This window comes from Solanum tuberosum, unplaced genomic scaffold (assembly GCF_000226075.1).
Source record: "Solanum tuberosum cultivar DM 1-3 516 R44 unplaced genomic scaffold, SolTub_3.0 scf00272, whole genome shotgun sequence".
Classification (NCBI taxonomy): domain Eukaryota; kingdom Viridiplantae; phylum Streptophyta; class Magnoliopsida; order Solanales; family Solanaceae; genus Solanum; species Solanum tuberosum.
In genome coordinates this window covers 95,698-112,167 of record NW_006239194.1, presented here as the reverse complement: position 1 = coordinate 112,167, position 16,470 = coordinate 95,698, and the positions used below count along the sequence as shown (strand labels likewise).

At 32.0% G+C, this 16,470-nt stretch overlaps 1 protein-coding gene across 1 annotated transcript; it reads left to right on the top strand.

Annotated features, from left to right (window-relative positions):
- Positions 1–7,345: 7,345 nt before the first annotated feature.
- Positions 7,346–9,590, top strand: LOC102605898 (equilibrative nucleotide transporter 8). The gene is made up of 2 exons (XM_006358216.2): positions 7,346–8,055; positions 8,745–9,590. Exons 1-2 carry the CDS (start codon positions 7,494–7,496, stop codon positions 9,440–9,442), a joined length of 1,260 nt encoding a protein of 419 aa, XP_006358278.1. The 5' UTR covers positions 7,346–7,493; the 3' UTR covers positions 9,443–9,590.
- The last annotated feature ends 6,880 nt before the right edge of the window (positions 9,591–16,470 follow it).

Here is a 16,470-nt window from a genome sequence, read left to right as displayed (position 1 = left end):
GTCGAATAAATTAAAACGAAAGGGGTAAAAATTTATCGTCAATGAATATAAAAATATAAAATATGTCTTTCATAAACAAGTTTATTACTACTACTTAATTGTGTAACTTAACTATATTAATTAGCTAAAGTTTAAACTGTTGGATGTAAAGAGGTGTTTGGGTCATATTATAATACTAGTGTACTTGTCCGTGCTTCGCGCAATCCTTAAAAAATTAGAATGAATAAATAAATATTAATTAATGTTATAATTTTATAGAAAAACAGAAATTATAAGAAAATGTCTTTTCAGGATTTATATATATATATATTCTTTTATTTACTAATCTACCATTTGATCTTTTTCATTTCCCTGCAAGTTGTAAGAATTAATCATCATAAAAATTAACGCACTATGAATGAGAACGGTAGATAAAAAAAACGTAAAATTTTATATGTAAAATTCTTCAGCCATCCAAGATAATAAAAACAAATTTATTGAATAGAAGTCTTAAAAAAATAAGATTATACCTATAGAGGCATATCCGAAAATATGAATAAGAACACACATACATATAGGTTCATCAAGAGGAATAAGGAAAAATTATCAATGATTTAATTATTTAGTTTTTAAAAAATTTATGCACATTAAAATTATTGAAATTAAATATCTTTTCTAAATTGGCTTAAGGAACAACTTTTAAATTTCGCTTTAGGAGTTGTTGCACAGATGTGAACCATCTTATGAGGAGAGGTTAGCTTTGTACGTGGGTTGACTCTTATCAAGAAAATATTTAATTTATTAATCTAATTAGTTGGTTGGTTTATCGTAATTAAGTAATGTCATGTGAATTATATATATTATTAATTAATAATTAACATATGAAGTTAAGATGATGAAGATGAATCTCTAAGAAAAAAAAAAGATAAATGAATTCCTATTAAAGAAAGGTGGCATATCACTCTTCTTTTGTTTAACTTTTGTATTATATAGAGATTTATTTTGAAATGAAAGAAATATCCATCTTTTTCTAGATATGTTATTTGTTTTGGAAGAATGTAAAAATCATATTGATCCTTTTATTTAATAAATATAATGAAAGAAAAATTAAAATTCAATATGAAATTAACATAATTATTTCTAAGATTATAGTAAGACATTTATACTAGAAAAGATAAAATTATTGCATTCCAATTCACAGTATAACTATATACAAGTCTGCAACAAAAAAAGTAAAAAAAATTGATATATCGTTAATGATAACACATTCTTCAAATATGTAAGAATCATCAAATTCAATATGAAATTAATATAATTATTTCTAGAATTTATAATAGAACATTTATTCCATAAAAGATAAAACTATTATGTTTAAATTCACATTACAATGTACGATCTTGCAATAAATATATTTCTAAAATTTATAATAGAGCGTTTATGTACAAGATAAAACTGTTACATTTAAAATTTTATTACATTTATATACAACCTTGCAATAAATAATAAAAATAACAAAATTTGATATATTGCTGAAATGGGGGGCATATGCCATTCCACTTCATTTCCTAACAAATAAATTTTTTGTACCAGTACACTAAATTAAGCTAATAGATGTGGCAAAAGAAACGTAAAAATGTATATATAGCTAAAAAAGGGGCCATATGCCATTCCACTTCATTTCATAACGAAGAAAGTCATTTTCAGTACACTATATAAATAATTGTGGCAACAAAATAAAAATGTACGAACCTTTTTTTTGTTTTTGGGGAATAAAGTTTCCAAAAAAAAAGGAGCAAATTGTTGCCATTATTAATATTAACAATTATTAAATAAGAATAATAATAATAATTGAGAAGAAAGCTATGGAAAGAAAAAGGAAGAATGTTGTTCTTTGGAAATGACTTTCTTTAGTATTTATAGTACTAAAAATAATTAGTAACTGAAAAAAACTAACGGATTTTGAGTAATTTCATATAAATGAGCATTAAGTGCATAATTATGCTTAATGAAGGGACTGCAACGTGGGCTGAAAGTTTAATTAGGCCGTTACTGCATTGTTTGTCATATTTAATTGAGCTTTACGAGATCTTTAATTATCCTTTAAGCAGACAGTCGAAATGAACCAAAAAAATGCAATAAACAATTCAATTCTGGCCATTTTAATGTAATCAACACAAATAATAATGAAAGAAATAATTTTTATTTTGAAGGTTTGAAGAAAGAAAATAAGAAAAAATCTCAAAATTATGAGAAAAAGGATAAATAGTAATAGAGGCCAATGAGGCATGCCACATCAGCGTGTTCATTTTCAGCTTTATTAATATATGTAGATTTTAATCTTAAATTATGATTTTAAAACTCGAATTCTTCTAATAAAAACAAAGATTTGGAATTTTAAATTGTGATTTCATTTTGTGTGAATATGTTTGATTGGACATAAAGTTTAAAAAGAAAATAAGAACTTTTGAAATTTGTGATTTTTACTTCATCTAGATTCTAGACCGCTTTATTATATGTTATATTTTTTTTTACACACCTCTTGCGAAATTAGTGTTTTGCTGATGATACTCTTATTTATTATCTTTATAATCATTTAAGATAGTAATATCTATTCAATAAGAATTGTCTTTTTAATTTTTTTAATAATAATAATAATTAAAAAAAAAGATAGTTAATACAAGGAATCACAATATTGGAGTATGTGTGTGTGTTTTTCAATTATAGTTTTTTTGTGCTAATTAGTCAATATAATTACTTCCCAAAATAATTATTATTAATAGGACTGTTCAAAATTGAACTGAAATTAATAACTCAAACCAAAAAAAAGTTATTGATTTATTCATAATGGGTTATTGGTTTAGCGATTTTGATAATAGTTTTGATTGTTTTTGTTATCGGGTTATCAATTCTTAACGGTTTTAGGTTTTTTTCTTAACGGGTTAACCGATAACCCGATAGTAAATTAAATAATTATATTTTATACCATTTTGTATATAAAGTCCTTGACTTAGAGTTTGGTTTCCTACTTTTATTTCTGGGTTGTCCCCAAACTCTTTGGTATTCTACAATGTAAAAGTGTTTGCTTTTTGAGAAATATGTAACTTGTGAACTCATGTGCATGGTTCATTTGGTTTGTCACCTTGTTTTAAAGATATTTTCAATGTTTTTTTGTGTCAAATCTTAACGGTTAAACCGATAATGATCAATAACCGATAAACCAATAACCGATAAGTCAATATCTTAATGGTTCTATAATGATTTAACATCTCTACAAACTGATAATCAATAAGTCAAGCCGGTAAACTTCAAAATCGAACCAAATCGACCGATACGCAACTTGATATATGGGCGAAATTTGGAGAGTTGATGCCTAACAAGAGTGCCCAAGAAGTTCTGGAAGCGGCCAAAGTTCTACATGGCGAAAGCAACGATATTGACTTTAACCCTAATTATTAAGGGCAAAATAAGATGAATGGACTCAGTTATGCATTGATTTTTTAAAATTGATAACTATTTCGGATCATCTATTTTTAGTTAGAATGACAAGTAAATTGGACAAAGGAGTTAATCGTAAATATTTGGGTGATGGTAAATTATCTTATTAATGATAGAATAAGAACTTTAAAGTTAAATTTATCACCAATTATAAAAAATATATATCATTTTTTTTAGACAGGTTAAAAACATTTTACAGAGATTGAGACAAATAAAGTATTTATTATTGCGTTGAAGTATATAACAAAGTGAATGATCCTAAATTAGAAAAGTGAAAAGGCTATAATATATAATTAGTGAAAAGGGCAATAATGGGGTTTAAATTTTTTTTGGACTAACATCAATAATTATAGGTTTATAGGAGTGATCCATAACCCACAATCCTCTTAATTCCTTTTTATAAAAGCAAAAGCCCTTATTCACGCAGAGAACTTTGAAATATTTCCTAAAATTTTTAATAATTATCTTTTCGAAAATATCTTAGCTGATGAATTTTCAAATCATTATAACTTTTATATGTTTCCATTTGCATGCTATAAGTTGTCATGTTTTTTGAATTATTTATAAGTATATACAACCTCTTATTTTTGTAATTATAGTTGTGATTCAGACAAGTACTTATATATGAAGTACAAAGAGATTTATATAAAATTCAAATTTTCATTTATGGTGCCTAATTTTTATAATTACATCTCCAACTTATTATTTTTGTGTGTGGATCTTGTTTAAAAGTAGGAAAAATTACCTAAATACACAACTTATTTTACTATATTTTCTACCATTTGAAAAAATTATAAAAATCTCTACTTTACGCGATGTATCAGGCGGATACATCACTTTACAATGTATCGGGATGTACACGAGGTATCAGGACGTTACTTTACGTGATGTATCAGCCGGATACATTACTTTACGCGATGTATCGATCAAATATATCACTTTACGATGTATCGGGACGTCCGCGAGGCATCATGACGTTACTTTACGTGAAGTATCAGTCGGATACATCACTTTACGCGATGTATCGAGACATTGAGTGATGTATCCAAAACTGAGATGTGATGTATCAGGACGTTGAGGGATGTTTTCGAAATTGGGACGTGATGTATCAGGACGTTTTGAGATATATCCGAATTCCACCAAATTTACGGAATTTTTTGTAATTTGAAAAATAGTATGGATAAAATATAATTAACTCTTAACACTGTGAGATTTGTGTAAAATCTTAATACGAGATAATTAATAATTATTGGGCTTCACATATTATGAAATTTTCAGACTAATACGTAGGTTAAGTGGCTATATATGAAAATGATACCAACATTTAAGCACACAACTTAAAACCTAAGTACTATACAAAGTTTTTGATCTAGTGATGAGCCTAATTAATTTTTTATTTGTTTCTCATCTGGTGTCCGGAGCCCACATTGAAGCGACTAAATTCGAATAGTGCTCTGCAAGACCCATTCGGGGGCGACTCTCCCAACATGATTTTCTCCATACCCAGGGCTCGAACCCGAGACCTCTGATTAAGGGTGAAGCACTCTCATCAGTGCACCACAATCCATGTTGGTGAGCCTAATTAATTACTTGTATTTGAGGTGTGGGATATATACATGCAACTTATCCTAATTTACTTTGTAAGGAGGACCAATGTGACATTTTTAAATTTGGGGACGAAACTAATAATTTTTGCCAGGTTTAAGGACGTTTTAACATTTTTCTAGACTTTTTATTAAGAATCTCATGTTCCTACAAGAATTTGAGACCACTTGTTATGGCATGTGGCAGATCGGAGGTGTATTTAAGTTCAATTAGTTAAGTAGATGAGTGTTTTTAAGATTATTAATAGTTCAAGTACGAAACTAATAATTCGCGCTAACACTACTTGAAAAACTGTGAATGCCGACCTCCAAATTTCCTACCTCCGATGGAAGTCGGTAATTTCCGACCTACGAAAGTCGATATTGTTAAATGTTTTTTTTTTCATTTTATTAAAAAAGAAAACCGACTTCAAGAAATCGATTTTTTGGGCAAACAATACAGGAAAATCACATACCGACCTTCGGAGATAAAAAAAATTCCCGATAAAATTTAATAAAAGAAAAACCTCAATCTCTTATAGTCGGTATTGAATTACTAAATAAAGAGTAATAAATATTTAATTACCCGACGAGCATGCAAGCACATGGCGGAGATGGGAGGGAGATACACAGATGGGGCCCCTCGGCCTAATGGCTTCGGGCACAACTTGCTTTCAAAGACTTGTTATTCACAAGATTCTGCAATTCATACTAATTATACTTCTCTCTTTTTAAATTTAAATTATGAATTCTCCTCCGATATATCGAGATTCATTGCACCCACCATGTATGTAGGTTAAATCATTTGATCCGTCCATTATGAAACCATTCCCGTATGATTCGCGCCAACAAATATTGGTGGCATGTGCAACACTATACTCTCTTTTTTCATTTGAGAAATTTGTTCTTCAAAATTATAGGACCCCTCCATTTTTGTCCCCACAAGGGTACAATTTTTTTTCTTTTTTCTTACAAATCAACCTAACTTTCATATTCCAAAATTCAACCTTACTAGTCAAATCTATGCCAATTAAGTGGAAACTTTAATTTACTAGAGTGGTTCACCTTCCATCCATGTCAATTCAAGAGGTGGTAGTCACTCACTCCCCTATAAAGAAAGATAGTTTTTTTTTTTTTTTTTGAAAATATAACCAATGACCATAATCAAAATGGAATTTGAAATCTTGAAAAAAAAAGAGGAATCTTTTATTTAAGGGATATAAAAGGTGACACTATATGGTTATGTCACATCTCGAACTATCCCTTAGATGTGATTGACACCTAACGAGCACTATTGTCCAGGTGAACCTGATTCTGTAACATTTAATATTCTTATGAGTTAATAGTTGTGTGCATATGGTGCAGTATCATGGTGTCATACCATGTCCACTGTGTGCGGCCCTTGTGCAGGGCTAGGGGTGTCATACTCCGTGTCCTGCACCTGTGGCACATAAGTTTAATTTGCCTTGTGTTATGGCTCGATCGTGCATCACACGCGCTTATAACACATGCATATAATTTTTCACTTACTTCAAATTAAATATGTTGAAACCACCCCGAGCCCCTCTATTCCCAACCAAAATCACAAATCCAAAGACATAATATATAAAGTCATAAAACATGAAATGGGGCACAAAAGCTCAAAATAAGGGGTTGGATTGTTACAAGTGCAACTTAGTTCTATTTTTACATACAATATTTAATTCTCAAAATTAAGATATAAAATTTATGCTTTTAGTCCCTTCAGTATCACCAAATTTTAATTTTGGTCCTTCTAATATCCGTTTAAGCACATTTAACCTTAAATAAATTAAATTGTATACTTTTGGTCCCTATACTTGTGAATCTTATTATTAACCATTATACTATTTAATTAGCCAAGTACTATGTTAGGTTTGTACTATTACATTATGTTTGAGGGTAATATTGTTCTACATATAATTTATAGTATATATAAATTGATTAAAAAAAACACATATTTCATCAATTCATCTAATTGAAAGTCAGATGTGCTTAGTCATATATTAGAATGACCAATAACTACGAGATGACCGTATATCTAATACATTTTTAATATATGACCAATTCACAATATCACCGCATCTACATCAGATTCTTAAATTATACGAGCCATATCTCAGAATCCAGCAATAAAGATGAGTAGTAATTAGTAAAACATGACTATTCAATCAATTAAATAAAAATGTAGTAATAATAACACAACATTGTTTGATCATTCAACTTAATTAAACAAAATTGAGTTAAGTTATTTTTCAACAAATCAAAAAGTTGTTCCTATCTATACCCTCGAATCTAAAAATTCATGAAATGACTGATTCGACCTCTGAATTTACACTCAGTATCAAATCCCCACACCCGTATCCGAACAACATAGGTGCTTACCTATTGGGATATCATTAGTAACTTGTCTATAAGATGCTTGACCAAATGATCATTCTCCACAATCAAAAGATGGTACAAAATCACAAAGGAATAGAGATGAACATGATCACAAAGGTTGATCAAAATGAAGCAAGAGACACTTATAAAATTTCATACATAATCCATTTCTTGCTTGGTGCTGGCAATTTGTTACCTTGGAATGCCTTAATCACTGCTGTTGATTACTTTGGTTATCTTTATCCAACAAAACATGTTGAGAAAGTTTTCTCTGTTGCTTACATGACTTCATCTCTTTTGATTCTTGTTTTGATGTTGAGTTGGAATAAATGGAACCAAACAATGAGTCTTAGATTGAGATTGAATCTTGGTTTTTCTATGTTTGTTCTTTGTTTAATGGTAACACCAATTGTTGATTGGATTAATTGGGATCAAAATGGAACAAAGGTGAAGTCAAATGCAACATATTGTGTTGTGGTTGTATCTGTTGTTGTTTGTGGTTTGGCTGATGGTTTGATTGGTGGAAGCTTGATTGGTTCTGCTGGTAAGCTGCCTAAACAATACATGCAAGCAATTTTTGCTGGAACTGCTTCTTCAGGTATACAAGTCAAACTTCTCTGTAACGACCTCGTTTGTCTGGATATTGTTTGGTTGAATGAAATGTTGTTATAGAGAGCATGCAATATAACATAACATGAATGTCGGTCTCAAAGAAAAGTTTATTGTTATAGTGAAATGTTGTTATTAAGGATGATTGTTATAGAAATGTCTGATTGTATATCATGAATTCAAGATTTAAGACTTTAACTCATCGTACGTTTGATATTATGAGTTCAAAATTTAATATTTGTTGAAAATTTAGTGTGTGTTTTTTCACTTAGCCCAAGCTTGGTTCTTGAATTTTATCTTTTTGTATATTGAACTTGTTTTTATTTTCACTTAATCAATGTGTTTTCTTTTTCAAATTGCTTAGAAAATGAACATATAGTCGAACCTCTCTATAACAGTCTCGTTTATCTGGATATTTTTTTGACTGTTATAGTGAAATGTTGTTATAAATAACATATAATATAACATAATATGAAAGTTGGTTCCAACGAAAACTTGATTGTTATAGTGAAATGTTGTTACGAAGGACGATTTATTATAGAAAGGTCTGACTGTATAGCCGATTCAAGATTTGATATTTGTTGAACATTTAGTGTTACTCTTTTCATATAGCTCAAGCTTGATTCTTGAATTTTATCTTTTTCGTATATTAAACTTGTTAATGTGTTTTTTCAACAGGTGTTTTAATTTGCATATTGAGGATTATAACCAAAGTATCACTTCCACATACTCCACATGGTCTAAAGACAAGTGCTCATTTCTACTTCATAATTAGCACAACAGTTTTGATAGTGTGCATCATCTGTTGCAACTTGTTGTACAAGTTGCCAATTATGCAGCAACATTACACACATCTTGTTCAAGATTTCTTGCCATGTTCGAGGCATAAACTCCGCGATGTGGCAAGAACTATAAAGTGTCCTGCATTTGGAATATTCGCGATTTACACTGTGACATTGTCTATTTTCCCAGGGTTCTTAGCAGAAAATCTTGAATCGAGTGTGTTTAAAGATTGGTATCCCATTTTACTTATAACAATTTACAACGTAGCGGATTTCGTTGGGAAATCTTTCACTGCATTGTATGTTGTTAAGAGTACTAGTAAGGCTACATGGGGTTGTGTTGCTAGGCTATTGTTCTATCCTCTGTTTACAGCTTGTTTACATGGTCCTAAATGGCTAAAATGTGAAGTGTCAATTGTATTTTTAACGACGATGCTCGGTCTGACCAACGGGTACTTGACAAGTGTCATTATGATTCTTGCTCCCAAGTCTGTGCCAAGTTCTGAAGCTGAAATTGCTGCAATTGTTTTGGCTGTTTCATTAGGGATGGGATTAGTGGCTGGTTCTGTTCTTGGTTGGTTTTGGATTATTTGAAATGCTATTATCTAGGAAAATTAGTAGAACCTTAAGTTAGAATTCATAAATATTTTGTTGTGATCAATGTATTTATGTCATTATGGGGAAAACAATGTTACAATTTAATGAATTGTGTTCATCAAACAAAAGAAATCTTTGATCGCAATTTATTCGTATGTTCTTTAAATATTTTAGATTGTTGATATTTGTGAGTTATATAACTTATAGTACCTTTTAGATAGATTCTATGTCTAAATTTGTGACTAAAATAAAAAAGTTGGACTATTGAAATCGTGTCATATAAATTGGGATGGCGGAAGTAATTTTCTGGCTATTCAAGTTTTGGGACTAAAGCTAATATCAAAGTCAAGCTGCCTGTTATCTCTCTGCTGGTTATTGCAATCCATTTTCAAGAAAGAATCAAGAAACTTATGTACACTGATAGTGTAAATAAATTTTAAAAGGAAATCTTGATGCAACATTAAAGTTGTTTTCGTGAGGTTCGAACTGTGGGATTAGTCATTGATACTTGTATTAGGGTAGGTTAATTATAAAGGTGGAGACAGAATTTAAAGTTTATGAATTTGGGATTCTAAACCTTTTCAATTAGTGGGTTCTAAATTGACAATTTATATATATTAAATGACTTTTTTACGACAAGTACAAAGTTTGAACTTAAGTTACTAAATTCGACTCTATTGTATTGGACAAAATTAGGCAAGATACGTGGACAAGTTACATGCAGACACGTGGAAGGAGAGCAACAATTCTACACCGATGGTAGACAATACGGTTCGTCTCGAAAAAATACAAACAAACCAAGATACAAAATCGGACCAAGGATTAAACACCCAAGGGAAGAGTCATCGGATGACACCAACCATTATAAAATCGTCTCTGAAACAATGTCAGACGTTACTCTTTTACTCTAAAATATCATTTAATTTGTCATTTAATATGAGTTAAGAGGAAATAATTCTTGTGCATTAAATTAATATGTTATAGTAGGTTGTCTGGCTAGAAAACAATATATTTCATACTTTTACAGACTATGTATTTTACCTCTCGTTATATCTTTTATGTGACCTGATAGTATAAAACAATGGGTGTGGAGGTACGGTAAGGAGCATCATAACAAATTTAATGTTAGCAAGACACATATAGATGTGGACAATTCTTAGGCATCTTAATGTGCAGCTATACATAGTTCTTTAAGAATAAAGACAGCCTGCAAAGAGGTTAGGCAAGAATATAATAATATTGTTGAATGGCAAACAACTAGTCATTTAGATATTTGTTGCCTCGTGTTGCTTATATACCTAATTTTTCTAACATTATTAATGGAGAATATTTCTTGTCTTGGAGTTTCTCAAATATTAGTTTTTTTAATAACATGCATTTGATATTAATAGAATAATCTTTAAAATCAAGATCTTAGAGGGCCAAATGAGGAGGGATATATTAGGAAAAGCTATAATTGTATAGTAATCAGAAAATATATTCTTTCTTAGAATAGGATTGATTTACAGAATATACATTTATAACCATATACACTTCTTCCTAGAATAGAACTTTAACCCTGCAATTGTATAGCTATAAATATGTGCTTTCTACTAGAGGTGTACATGGCCGGGTTGGTTCGAGTTTTTCAAATATCAAACCAAACCATTTATGTCGGATTTTTAAATCTATAAACCAAACCAAACCAAACCAATAAAACTCGAGTTTTTCAACCTCGGGTTTTTTCGGATTTTTTCGGGTTATTCGGATTTTCTGGTTTTTTCAGATTTTCCCGGTAAAGTATTCATACAAACATATAATTTACTTGTACTTCAAATATTTCTTTAGTCCTACCAAAATACAACTATCTAAGGTGTTTCTTAAGAAAATAACACAAAATATGATATGAGTAATGACACTAAAATATCCAACAAAATAATAATAATAATAATACTAATGAAATCACGTAAAAACAAATATTGCAAATTAACAAGTCATAATGAAAATGATCATAATTTAAAAGTACTAAATCATACTAAAATAAGTTTAATAAGTATTAGTTACATGACTAAATATTAAAGGAAATTAAAATTAGATATGTATTTGAATTGTCTAAACCAATATAAAACCAAAGAACAAATATTCAATATTATAGTCATTCTTAGTGTTGAATTGATTTCCTTTTTGCATTAGTATCATTCTTAGTGTTGAATTGATTTTCTTTTTGCATTAGTATTAATTTGATTTTGATTTAAATTTTATTATAATTACCAACATTTGTGGACTATAATCTTTATTGAACCATTCAGAATTCTAAGTTTCAAACTTGAAATAATATATTAAAAGATAAAAACTATGAAAAAGTATAAGAAATATTTAAAAATTATACCAAAGTATATATTTTTATGTATAATTTTTTTAAAAAAAATTATATATATAATGTTGGGTTGGTTTTTTTTAGTTAAAACCAAACCAACTCAAATATAGCGGGTTTTTTTTCAATACCAAACCAAGTCAAACCAACCACTAGTCGGTTTTTTTTTCTCGGTTTGTGGTTTGGTTCGATTTTAGATTCGGTTTTGCACCCCTACTTTCTACTGTGTCATTAATATATTGAGAATACTATTTTTCAGAATATCATTTGTTTCTCTAGCATGGTATCAAGAGCCATCGTTTAACAATTTTTCTGTGCTCTTTGCTTTTTCTACACATGTACCTTGTTACCTTCCTGCGTTCTTCTTGTCTCTTTGTATTTGTCCCTTTTTTTTTCTTTCTCCGTTATCAATGAATTCACAATCATCTTCGCACGATTTGCTCTCCACAAAATTGGATGGTTCCAAGTTTTCTCTATGGGAATTCCACTTTGGAATTTTTGTTCAAGGAAAGGGACTTTGGGTGGTTAGATGGTTTTGTTGGTCTGCCAACAGATGAAAAGGAGTTGGATCAATAGAATTTGAATAATGTGAAGGTAATCGCTTGGATGCTGAATTTGGTACATGCTGACATCGCTATGGGACTTAGACCATTTAGTTTAGCTTCAGAGATATGGCTCCACCTGCGTAACGTCTACCAACAAAGCAATCTTGCACGAGAGTTTGAAGTGAAACGCAACATTGCTGAATATACACAGAGAGACAAGAATGTTCGTTCCTTTTATGCCGGCTTGCAGCTGTTCTCTGGTCAGAACAAGATCAAATTTATGGGTGAAATATGTCTACGACAGGGCTCAAGGAAGTGTTAGGAGAACGACAAAGGACAAGGATGGTACAATTCTTGATGAAACTTCGGTATGAATTCGAGTCTATTCATGGCAGTTTGTTGAACAGAGAAGTCACACCTACTCTTGATGTTGTGTTGGCAGCCATCTTGCGTGAAGAGACCAGGCTTGGAACTCAGGCGGCCATGGAGTCAATGACATTACCTACTGTTGCATTACTTGCACAAAAATCAACTGTCGGTACTTCATCAGGAAATACTAAGAGAATTGTCCAATGCTATGAATGCAACGACTTTGGTCACATAGCAGCCAATTATCCTAAGAAGAAAAAATTTTCTGCTTACTGTAAGATTACTGGCCATCATATTTCGGACTGTTGTCGTCGTCCAAATCGTTCACGGCCTGCTCACTAAGCATACCAAACAGATGTCACTAAATCGGTTGGTTCCTTCCCTTCTGGACATGATCTTGAAAGGCTAATTCGAGATTCTATAGCAGCTACCCTTCTCGGAGCCATCTCAAGTGCACTCTCGGCATCCTCAGGTACAAGTAATTCTATTAAATCTACTTGGCATCTAGATTCGGGTGCTTCCAATCATCTGACCGGAGATCTGTCCCAATTTTCTTCATTGTATGATGATGTTTCTAAACATGTTATTCATACGGCAAATGGGCATACATTGCCTGCTTCGGGTATTGGTTTTGTTGGAAATTTGTCTAACATTCTTTATGTATCTAATTTGAAGGCTAATTTGGTTTCGGTAGGTCAGCTAGTTGATCAAAATTGTGTTGTAAAATTCTCACCCAATGATTGTGTTGTTCAGAATTTGAAAACCGGGATGACCATGGCCAAGGGGAGTAGAGTTGGCAGGATGTTTATTCTAGAGTCGGTTCATCATAGTCGTAGAAAGGAAGAATCGACATGCTTTGGAAACTACATTGGCTTTGTTGGGCACATCTAGTATGCCTAAGAGTTTCTCGCCTGAAGCAGTACATACTTCTGCATATTTGATTAATAGACAAACTTCCCCACCCATTGCTAATGAGACACCGTACTTCAAATTATTTCATAAGAAGCTTGATTATTCTCACTTGCGAGTTTTTGGTTGTGTTTGCTTTGTCCATATTCCAGCACATGAAAGACAAAAGCTTTCAATTACTAAGGCAGCACAATGTATTTTTGTAGGCTACAATGACACACAAAAGGGGTATCTATGTTATGATGCATCTCATCACCAACTTCGTGTATCTAGACATGTTATTATTTTTTAGGGTCAATTTTCTTACAAACACAATTCTAAACATGATTTAGAATATATTTCCTTTTTGTACAAGTTTGATGATGATGTGGTATATACTGATCCTCCGGAGCAGCCCATAAACTATGATTATGATGATCTCTAGCCGTCATGTTCTTCTGTTGTTGACTCTACATACGCATCATCATCTTCCGAAGAGGAATCGTCTCATCCAGTTACTCCCCCACGCCGATCTAGTCGGACAAATCGCCATACTCCTGAACGGCTCGGTTACTCTCCAGGGAAGTTTGGTAAGTCTTATGCCATGCATACCACACTACATTTTGTTGATGTACCTATATCTTACTCCCAGGCTTCTACACAAACTTGTTGGAAAGAGGCAATGTCAGAAGAGCTTCGTGCATTGAATGAAAATTCTACTTGGGAATTTGTTGATAAACCAATAGTTGGAGTTCTCTTTGGAAGTAAGTGGGTGTATTCCATTAAACTTAAGGCAAATGGTACAATTGATCGCTACAAAGCTCGATTAGTTGCTCAAGGGTACAAACAAGAGTATGGGGTGGATTATGAGGAGACGTTTGCACCTGTTGCTAAGATGACAACGGTACAGACATTATTGGCCGTGGCTTCAATGAAAGGTTGAACCTTACATCAGATGGATATGAAAAACGCATTTCTCCATGGCGATCTGGAAGAAGTGGTGTTTATGAAACCACCACCTGGGTGTGTTCTGCCAAGACCAAATGCAGTATGCCATCTTCGAAAATCTCTTTATGGCTTAAAATAGGCTCCCCGAGCTTGGTTTGACAAATTTTGATCCACGATTCAAACTGGGGGCTTCTTTCAGAGTTCTTCAGACCATTCTTTGTTTCTTCATACTTCTCCAGTAGGTATCACAATACTTCTCATCTATGTTGATGATATCATTATCACAGGAAATGATCCAGAGAATATTACTAAATTGAAAGAATTCTTGCATACCTCATTTAAGATGAAGGACTTGGGACGACTGACATACTTTCTTGGACTTGAGGTTTTATACTTGCCTATTGGGATCATGCTTACACAACAAAAGTATGCTCATGATCTTGTTGCAAAGGCTGGTCTTACTGATGACAAGTTTGTGTACACCTCAATGGAGATTAATACAAAGTACAAGGAGGTTGATGGAGAACCATTCAATGATCCAACATTGTATTAGCAGTTGGTGGGATCCTTAGTTTATCTCACTATGATAAGGCCAGACATCTCACATGCAGTACAAATTCTAAGTCAGTTTATGGTTAATTCTTACCGCATACAAACTGCATTACTTCGTCTCATTCGATATGTTCATGGTTCTATGAGTCAAATTGTTCTTTTTCATTCTGATTCTTCTATACATCTTGAAGGATATACTGATGCAGATTGGGCTGGTTGTCCTAATTCTAGTCGTTTTGTTACTGGTTGGTGCATGTTCTTGGCACATCCTTGATATCTTGGAAATGTAAGAAACAATCTTGTATATCTAAATCATCTACAGAGGCTGAGTATCGTGCTATGTCGGCAGCAAGTTCAGAAATTATTTGGCTACGATGTCTATTATCTAAGCTCAGTGTCGCTATTACATCTCCTATAGTGCTACATGTTGATAACACTAGTGCGATTAAAATAGCCACAAACCCAGTGCAACATGAAAACACAAAGCATATAGAGGTAGACTGCCATTACATTCGAGAATTGGTTATTGATCGTCTCATCACTCTACAACACATTCATTCTTATGATCAACTTGCTGATTTGTTCACAAAGGGATGACACGAGCACAACATCAATATCTTATCTCCAAATTGCTACTATGTGATCACCGGTATCAATTTGAGGGGGATGTTAGGAAAAGCTATAATTGTATAATAATTAGAAAATATATTTTTTCTTAGAATAGGACTGATTTGCAGAATATACATTTATAACCATATATATTCCTTCCTAAAATAGAACTTTAACCCTACAATTGTATAGCTATAAATATGTGCTTTCTACTATATCATTAATATATTGAGAATACTATTTTTCAGAATATCTTTAGTCTCTCTAGCAGGATATACTACTCTCATAGATATTTTCCTTGAGTCTTACTTACACATGAGACAAATTAAAGGTCTTAAAAGGCCGTGGTAGCCGGTAGAGGTGTCAATCAGGTAAATTGGATTGGATTAAGACATGTTAAAATAGATCGAGTTATAAATGTATTGGATTAAAATTGATTTAAACTTATGGTAAAACTAAAATCCTTATCCTTTTTCATGTGTGCCTTGCATAATATGTCTATCGTTGTCTTATGGCACTGCCAAACATTACTTTGGCAACATACTTGCATCTCACATAATGTAACATCTCCCACGACTACACGTCTAGGCTAACAGACCTTTGCTTGCAAGGCTGAACCTAAGCCATGTTCACAAGTCAACACACGAGGCTCTTAAGAGTGGTGCCTAGGATGTTCAATGAACACGTATGTATGTATCATTCCTAGGGTTAGCTAGCCCATAGGGACTAATCGGTCTATACATCAAGCCTCTAGACTCATT

Excerpts from the sequence above, each read along its gene's own strand:
- LOC102605898 (XM_006358216.2), top strand. The coding sequence starts at position 7,494 with ATGCTTGACCAAATGATCATTCTCCACAATCAAAAGATGGTACAAAAT. Across the intron at positions 8,056-8,744 it reads TGCTGGAACTGCTTCTTCAG|GTGTTTTAATTTGCATATTG; the intron begins GTATACAAGTCA and ends TTTTTTCAACAG.